This window comes from Alligator mississippiensis, chromosome 7 (genome assembly GCF_030867095.1).
Source record: "Alligator mississippiensis isolate rAllMis1 chromosome 7, rAllMis1, whole genome shotgun sequence".
Taxonomy (NCBI): domain Eukaryota; kingdom Metazoa; phylum Chordata; order Crocodylia; family Alligatoridae; genus Alligator; species Alligator mississippiensis.
The window spans coordinates 4,229,085-4,238,425 of record NC_081830.1 but is presented as its reverse complement, the minus strand read 5'-3'; the positions used below and the strand labels follow the sequence as shown (position 1 = coordinate 4,238,425).

The window sequence follows — 9,341 nt, the reverse complement described above, 5'->3', positions numbered from 1 at the left end:
AGCAGTGCCCTCTCCAGTTTTTCCTTATCGGCCTGTTGTGGGGTGTTCTTGATGTGTTGAGTATTTCTCATGGTAGCTGTGACTCAGGTTCAAAGTGAGAATGGGGGGCGACGGGGGTAACAGAGTGTCTCTGGATGCAAGGGACTGGACTTGACGGCCCAGAAGGACCCTTCCACCCTGGGTTCCTAAAACTGAGTGTTTTCAGAAAAAATAAAAAATAGTGTGACCTCAGCCCAAGTCCCTTGTGATCCCCATTTCCTTTACCGCACCACCCTGCTGAGAGATAAGCTGCACGGATCTAGAGTCGCAAACAACAAGACACCTCGCTACCAACAAAGACCTTTAATAGTAGCACACAGCATTTGCAAGCATAAACATTGCTACAGGATGATCCAAAGAAACTTAGGAGGAAAGGAAAATTCATACAAATAACTATGCTTTTTTTCCCCCCCAGAGAATAAACATGAGTAGATACTATGTAGTTTACATGACTTAATAAATGATAAGTGATTATATTTGGATAGGAGAGAGTGAACAGAGATAAAAGATGCCATAAAAAAGGATTTAAAAGAGGAAAAAGGGATGGCGATGGGTGGGGGCAGGGGGCAGCGGCCAAATCCTGAGACAGCATTGAGCTCTAGCACTGAATTAATTAGAAGAGGCCAGCAGATTACCTACCCCCCGTAACAAGCCTGCTCATTTGTGTTTGAGGACACTGCATCTTCCAGAACTGCATTCAGATCAGTCCTACCGACTTACAGCAGCTAGGAGTCTGGGCTCAAGTTCTGGAGAGCAAATGGTTGGCAGGTAGGTGGGTTATGGAGAGCATGTGTGTGTGAGCTCTGTAAGTCATCAAAGCCAGAAGTGCCACACTGTGCCCCTGTCCTAACCTCCACAAACCATGTAAAAGCTTCCAATGCCACTCACAACAACTACCTCAAGCCCTTAACTCCTGGTTAAGCTAACAACCATCTTCTGGAAAAGACACCCAGCCTGCCAGGAGTGCAGAACCCACCCCATCCCTGGCTAAGATGTTCCAACAGCTCACTGCTCTCGTCTTTGTTGTGCACAAGTTTTTGTTTCAGCCTCCAACCATCTGCTTTAAAAAGTCCAGGGCTATTAGAAATCAGCAGGCTGGCATTTTGCACTTTGCAAAGGAGCCCAGCGGAGTTGCCTGTCTAGATCCCATCTATTGAATTTCAAGTGCAAGTTAGCTCCCAGCTATCTTCACTCCCCTTTGAAAGTGCCAGGCAGAGGAAGGGGACTTTATGTTGCATAATCTGTTTCCATCTATCCCCCAAATTTCTGGTCTGATAGTGGTTTGCCATCCCCAGGGATGTTTTTTGTTTAATAAAAACTCCCACACATGGATATACTTTGGGGGATATTTTTCTCAGCTGCTCAGTTTTTATGTGATCATTGGAAGTTGAATGTTTCCACCTAAAACATGTTTGTCTGAAATGTTTGCCTTTAACCCAACTGGTTACTTTGGCTTTGTAGGGCTCTCAACAAAAAAATAGTCCCTTCCTATGAAAGACACTTTTTCCTATGAAAGACACTTTTTGAAAAGTTATAATTTAATAAAGGGAAGATACCCATGACTTTCCATTAAAAAAAAACAAAAAACTTTGTTTTGTTTTGTTGTTTTTTGGGTTTTTTTGTTTTGTAACATGCTTAGCAAGTTTAAGTTAGCAACCTGATGGCTCACACAAGAGGGTTGTGAAGATGCATTAGTTCATGTGTGGGAAGTAATAAGGGTTATGGAACAATAAGCAAGATCCTTATGACACATCCTAAGCTAAAGCACTTCTGAGTATTATACGGCCGGCTGCGTGTACAGAGGTGATTGTTGACAATCATTTTCCATTGCTGTGGTGCTCATCACTTGCTGTATGGGACGGTCTGGTGAGAGGAGGACAGGAGGGCTGTTAGTAATTCCCATCATTCCCATGTCCACATTCCTTTCACACCTGCAACAAGAAGGATGGATGGAGAGTGAAGGACTTTGGAGAGGAGTCTGCTCAGCAGATAGACGCTTTGAAGAACTGAGTAGGTGCCTCTTCCTACTCCCTCCTTCATTCGAGGCATGCCCACTCACCTTAACTCTTCCAGGCGAGGAAGGTCACGAGCAGATTGCACGTGACGCCCTTGAAGAAAACAACTTTCATACCCAGCACCGTGAAGGACAGCAAGTTCAGATGCTCATCTGCAAGAGAGGGAATGCGAAAGTCACCCAGAGAACACAGCTACTCCTACACATGGCAGAGGGGTGGGGAGGAGGAGGGAGGAGACGAGGCCGAGAGGCTGTATCATGCTATCCAGTTGATGATGTTGCATTTTGCATTTATGAATTAAAATATTCATTGAACCAGAGCGAGAGCACCAGCTCACTCTTTCACACTATCAAGAGTGTGGGGGAGGTGTTTGTGTTGACTTGTAGCTAGCATGGCATGTCTAGGCACTTCTGAACCTGTCAAGCACTTATATGCTTTCCATAAAATGATTTAGGCTCAGAACTTTATATGACGAATGCCAAGAATTGAGCAAGGAGAGAAATGTAACCTGGAAGCACGGGGATGACTCTGAACTCAGACTAGATGACTGTTAAGAGAGGATGGTTGGGTTTTTGTGTTTTCTTTCCCGAAGATCTAAAGTTGTTGGGTGCTCAAATCCCCCAAGAAAATCAGCATCAAATATCCTTGCTCTCTTCCCTCCTCTCCCCATCCCTGTTCCAGATGTTCAAGCCTAAGCCCTTGGCTTCACCCACGTCACACAGCAGGGAGTCCCATGGGGTAGTGCCGATAAGGGAAACAGCTATTATCTCTGACTAGGATGCTGTGTTCTTACCTGTCTCAAAGTCATGAGACATCTCCATGGTTGTACATGTCTCTTCCTCATCTGGAAACAAAAATAACCATTCTTTATTATTTTGTACTCTTTCAATGCACATCAGGGTCTGTTTCTCATGGCTGTGCCTTGGCACCAACTAAGGACTGACCTCCACTGTGTGAGGTGCGAGGCAAACACAGGCCAGAAGCAGCAATCAGCCTGTCTTTGCATAATGCAGAGCAGAATTTCACCCCTTGCACGAGTCCTAGTAACTCCAGTTCAACTGAACTGCATCTTCCAGAACAGAAACCAAGCCTTGGTGTCAGTTTAGAAAAGAGATGCTTAAGGGGGGACATGGGAAGGGTTTACAAAATACTAAATCGTGAAGAGAAAGTAAAAAGGGATTTGCTGTTCGTTCTCTCTCACCGTACAAGAACTAGCAGGCACAAAATGAAACTACTAGTAGTAGTTTTAAAACTAACAAAAGGAAGTGTTGTTTTTTTTTCTCTCAGTGTGAATTAACGTGTGGAACTCATTGCCACCAGAGGTTGTGGAAGCTAGATGCAAAAAGGGATTGGACAAATCCTTGGAGGAAAGGGGCATTACTATCTGTTGAGCATGGGAGTTAGGGGCACAGCCTCTGAATTACACCTTCCTAGACCTTAAATGCTGGAGGTTGCAAGTGAGACAACAGTGGGGAAAAAAGCCCTGGTCATACCCAGTTCATGCTTCCTTTCAGCATCCACTGTCTGCCACTGTGTAACACAGGATACTGAGCAAGAGGGACCTGAGATCTGACCCAGGAAATGGCAGTTCTTGTGTTTTTATGACACTAAAGAACCCAGTACTTTGGGAATTTGTTCTAGCAGTTAATCATCCTCACTCTTAAAAAAAACAAACATCCACTTTGAATTCCCCTAGCCTGAACTCCCCGCCACTGGTTCTCATTGAACTCATCGGTCCTGGATTACAAATTAGAGTCTCCCTATCAAAGTATTTAATGCATCATGAACAAGACATCTCTCAGGCTGGCTAAAGGCTCCTCCTGTTTAGTTTCAGTCTCTTGATGTCTGGGATCTCCACCTTCAGCCCTCTATTTGTGTGTGTGTGTGTCTCTCACACACACACACACACCACTGCTGAGACAGACAGAAAATCCTCCCTGCACACTTGTTGTATATGCAGAGATTGCATTTAGGCCTTATATCCCTCTTTGTCCTTTTTTGGCCACAGCAGCACATTGGGAGCTCACTTGAGTGGTTTTTCCACGGTGGCCCCTAAATGTTTTCCAGCTTCTCTACTTCCTAGGAAAAGGGCCTGAGCCACAAGACTGATTTGTTCCTCCCCCATGCTCTTCTGCTGTGTCCCACTGCTTGGTCATCTCACTGGTTACCACCCACTGGCCCTCCAGCTTGAAGTCTTGAGAGGAAACCTTGCTCATAGCTTCCACTTACCTTCAGCACTCTCCCGGCATCTGGTTTTGTAGTTCAATCCGTATTTAATATCGTCTTGAAAGTCATATTGGGACCAATACACTGCTCCATAGCTGGCTTCCTTTGTGTTGCTCCCTGGGTCTTTCACCTCCACAATGGAGCTTTGAAATGATTTGTTCAATCCATCACGGTCCGTGATGATGATATTGTCAGGGTAGTAGTCTGTGATGAGGCAGGCAGAGATACTCGCCTTGGAGGACTCAAGCTTGTAGACAGAAGGAATAGAGTCCGGGAGGTCTAGGAAAGAAAAAAACAAGATGGGAAAGTCAGCATAACCCTCACTGTTCCAGACTTCTTCTTCTGGAGCACGCATACCCATAGACTAAGATCAAATCACCCCTTTAACATCTTTTATTTGCAGTTCATCTGAACAGACAGAGCTCCTAGACTCTAAATCTCATTTCCCACTACTTTATTTATTCCTATGACTCTTCCCTGAATCCAGTCCACTTGATCCACCTCTCCTTAAACTGTGGGCACCAGAACAGCAGGAGCTGCACCAGTGTCCAAAACACAGGATGTAACCTGCCCTTCTTGCTCCTGCTTGGGAGTTCCCTGCCTATACACCCAAGGGTCACATTGGCCTCTTTTGCTATGAAACTGCATTGATGCATTTTTTGGGACTGCAAAACAGAAAACCCCCAGAAATGTAAAACCTGTTGTGTTGTGTTGTGTTGTGTTGTGTTGTGTTGTATACCCACAACTGTTGGCCTTTGGGTGTAATGGCTTCAGCCAAAACACTGAAACTTTTCAATCATAGTAGGTGCCAGCCATGAACTCCTTTATTGGATAATGTGGAGGAAAGGGGAAGGGATGAAAATGGCCATTCTGACAATGCAAAGGGATAAATGAGCAGATACTTCAGGGAAAGACAATGCAGATGCCTATTAAAGGACCTTCAGCTGCCTGACAGTGAATCATGGTTTCCCTACATGTGTGGACAACATATTCAAGCTCCCCAACTAGCAGTAGTCAAATTGTGCACTTTCACTCCCTTTCTGACTGTGCAAACAGCCCCTCAAGGAGATAAAAAACAGAGTCTGTTTTTTTGCAGACAGCCTTAGAAGTGACACCAAAGAAGTGTTTTGCTTCTGAGGCCCAATCAGAGCAATAGATGGTTTGGTTTCCCCGCCAAAGGCTGATTTCCCGTAATCACCGCAGCGGTCACACCTCGCTGCGAAACTCTGCTTAATGCTCATGTTTACCAAAGCAAGTAGCATATAACCTATCGCCCACGTTTCCTGTTATTCTCAAGCTAAATGAGCAGGTTTGTAGCTGAAGCTGCTGCACTGCTGCTTAAGGTCCTTTATCTGCAGAATAATTGCAGAATGCACTATGTTGTGCCCAGTGATACAAAAATATCCCCTTCCTAGTCTCTCAGAGTACCTGAAACATTCAGTCCTTGAGCAGGCTACTGAGAAAGCCAATGGTGACTTTGAGGCAGTGGATGTCTGTTCAACCGCAACCTTGGACCACCATGGACAAGCTGCCAGCCAGACTAGAATGGGTACCTGGGAAGCACAGGGGATCCATATCTTCTCAAAAAAGTATCAACCACCATCCAGGAAGAGCACACACCCACTGCTGAAACTTCCTTAGCCTGACAAAGGGTTTTTGAACCCGAAAGCTTGCTTAATAACTGTTCTCCAACTATTTGGGTTGGTCTAATACAAGATATCAGATTCACCCAAGGAACCTTGTCTGCCTGTGTCCTTAGACCAACACGGCTACAACCTACACCCCTATCAAGCACCTTAGCACCTGAGAACATAAAGGTGTTGCTTCACTTACTGGGGTTTATCACAACTCTGGTCCCTTTCCCAAAAGTAAGTTGGTCATTTCCTCCAAAATTCACACTCAGGGAAACAGGGTTACAAAAACCACCTTGGGTCTTTGCCAGACCTCTAATGGGCAAATTTTGGACCCAGGTAAACACTGGCACAGAAATTTAGATCTCTTTGCTGTGCCCTTCATCTTTCTCATTCAGGTGTTTATTCTTAATTTTATTTAGAATAAAAGTCTCTCTCCTTTGCCTACTCCTGGCCTCACCTCATGGTACTGGCATCATATAGGCTAAAAAGGAGAATTTGGTAGCTACCATGTCCCATCACTGTCTAACAGGATGGGAATGTCTAGGTCCTTTACTGTAGTGGGGGGTTGTTTTATTTTTAGAAGGACCTAAGTAGCAAAGTCCAGACCTGAACCCCAGGGTGGCATTTCACATCAGACCAGATGTTCTTCTGCTCCAGGCTAGTGCTACCTGCTTCAGTGTAAAATCCAAGAGACAGCTTGGAGTACATGCAGTTAAAGGGATGACACTAGCCAGACATCCACGTCAAACCCTATAACATACTCCCTTTAGGGGGATGGAATTGAACTGGTGTTATTTCTTTTTTTCCATCAAAACACCTTTTTTTCTTTAAGGTGGATAATGTTTTGTTTTAAATGGCAATTTTCAGGGAAAGAACTGTTTTCACTGAATATTTTGACATTAAAACTAGTGTCTATCTAGGCTCCAACACCTCAGCATTAATGAGTCGTTTAATTAGGAAACTCACTTGGAAGCACCGAGAGGTCTGTACCGGTCCCAAAGATCAGCTTTCTAGCCCCACTATCTACACACCCCAGTTTGAACCATTGCAAATACCCTGCTCCAGGAATGAGTCACAAATCTATTTGGGAAAACCTGGCTTTATGCAGTGCAGAACAGTGATTTCCATGTGAACTGGGCATTTTCCAACTTCTCCAAGTGTTCTCTCAATCTAAGTTTTACCTAAACTTTCATGGGTATCTTGGCATCTCATTCTCATACTCATTTTCACCATCCTTTATCATGTTGCATATAAGGAGCCTGACAAGGGTTAGGCTTTTCGCATCCGCTGTACTTATCAGCGTTGTTTTCTTATTTCCTTGTCCAGTTCTATCCATCTGTTGTATCTTCACACATGTCTTCTAAAGGCAACGGTCCTGAATCTCATTTCCTCCATCTCTGTCCCCTGGTCTCCCATCCACATGACCTGTTTAGCTATGTTTCTGCCTTCAATATCTACGTGTATAGAGATATCACCATGAACCTACTGAGCACTGGTTCTATTGCACACTCTTCACAGCCTGTCCTTCTCTGGTTCACACTTACCTGGGTTAATGCTCAACCTAGTCCCACTTCCAAATGTGAGTTTATAATTTCCACTGCCATAATTCACACCGTGGTGGAGGCGTTTACACTTTACAGGAACTTCCCACCCAGAGCTTGCATGTTCCTGTGATTCTGCACTCAGCTAAGTGTTTTTAAGAAGGTTTCCTACATCCAACACCCAGCAGAGCTCACTGACTTATGTTAATTCAATTATTTTATTATATTTGGCCCTTTTTGACCATTAGCCCTTTTTCCAAAAACCTCTCCCCTTTTTTCTTAATGTATTTTTTCAATTCATTCCAAGTCTTTAATTTCAGTAACCAATGTTGACTGGTCACATGTATTTGACTCAAGGCTTTGTCTGAATCCAGTTTAAAATTGACATTCAATTTAAAAAAGCTCATTTTCCTAAAAATAAAAAAAAAATCATTGTTGACTTGTACATCAGCTCTCCATCCTCCTTTCTATCCACACATCAACTTGGCTGTATTTTAATATTTTGAAAATATTTTGAAAACCTGGGGCTCTCTTCCTCCCACTGATTCTTTTCTTGAAACTTTAACCAAGATAAAATCTTTTTTTTCATTTTTTATATATTTTCCTTCAAGCTTCCTTCCTCTTTTGCTTTTTGGGCATTTTTGAAACCTGCTAGGAGTTTTTGAAATTCCATTTTCAAATCGATTTTCTTTTTTAAAAAAGCTTCCACCTTTTGAAAATGTTCTCAAAACAATGAATAGCCTGTGAAACTCAAGTCTTTGAACCAGAGCGCAATCATACATCTCACGTTTTTTAGCTCTTTCGTTTCATCTGAGCCATTTTCACCTTAGGTAACCATCAGCTCAATGCCTTGCTCAAAAACAAATGTGTAGTCTCTACCTGTATTTCTCATACCCCAAAGGAATCCTTTAGGGCCCTCCAAACCTGTCTGCGCCTTATTTTCTCAGTAATATTTACTTAAATGTTAGCAATTCTCAGTAATATTTACTAAGTTAAGATGGCTGACAATTTTCAATAGAAAAAAAAATATGTTGGCCATTTTCTAAAATAGAAATGTGCATGAAACTATCTCAGCGGGGATTTTGAACGCTACTTCAGAGATTTTATTTCCTTGAAATTGCAAATGAAGATTGCTTCTCCTGCTTTTTCACGTGTTGTACCATATTTACAACCTTGTTACAGATTTTGATTTTTGTTGAGTTTTGGCCTCTTAAAATAGGGAGCAATGTAAAAGACTAATAAAAAATAGATTTATTTTCTGAGTGCTAAACAGAAAGTGCTATGGCAAGGCCAAAGTTTATCCCTGTATAACCTTAAATCTTAAAAAGGCTCAAATGGGAAACAGATTAAAATAAATATTATGCAGGTAAAAAAGATTTTAAAACACTGGAGATGGGAAATCAAACTCACAAGGGGTCACTAGAAGGTCGGTCCCACTTCCAAACTGGAGCTTCCCTATGCCCTGAGTAGCCACACTGTGACACTAGCCTTACACAAAATGGGAGGTGATACTATCATCTCCTTCTCATTTTAGATAGGAAAAGAAAGGTGAGCAAGTTATCCCTTCCAAGTCAAGAAGTGGGAATTTCCATTGTTTGAGCTATTGGGTAGGATACTACGAGGAAAAGAGAGTATATATCCCAAGGATTTGTTCAACAGGCTTGTCCAATAGCTCAAGCAATGGGATTTCCCACTAATGAGGGAGGGAGCTGGGAATAATCCTAGTTACAATGAAGGGACAGGGCACAGATTTTCTAGCCCAGCCAGATTTATTCTCTGTTGACTTCTTAAGGTTTATATGAAGACAGAAAGAGGAAAAAAATATGAATAAGACCTTGATGTTGACTATATGGCTTCAGGTCTCCCATCCAACTGCCCCCCACCCC

At 43.0% G+C, this 9,341-nt stretch overlaps 1 protein-coding gene across 1 annotated transcript; it reads right to left on the bottom strand.

Annotated features, from left to right (window-relative positions):
• Positions 1-327: 327 nt before the first annotated feature.
• LOC109284131 (uncharacterized) lies at positions 328-5,020 on the bottom strand. Its single transcript, XM_019491418.2, has 4 exons — positions 4,284-5,020; positions 2,848-2,898; positions 2,099-2,206; positions 328-1,970 (listed from the first exon to the last, which is right to left on the bottom strand). Exons 1-3 carry the CDS (start codon positions 4,639-4,641, stop codon positions 2,100-2,102), a joined length of 516 nt encoding a protein of 171 aa, XP_019346963.2. The 5' UTR covers positions 4,642-5,020; the 3' UTR covers positions 328-1,970; position 2,099.
• Positions 5,021-9,341: the final 4,321 nt, after the last annotated feature.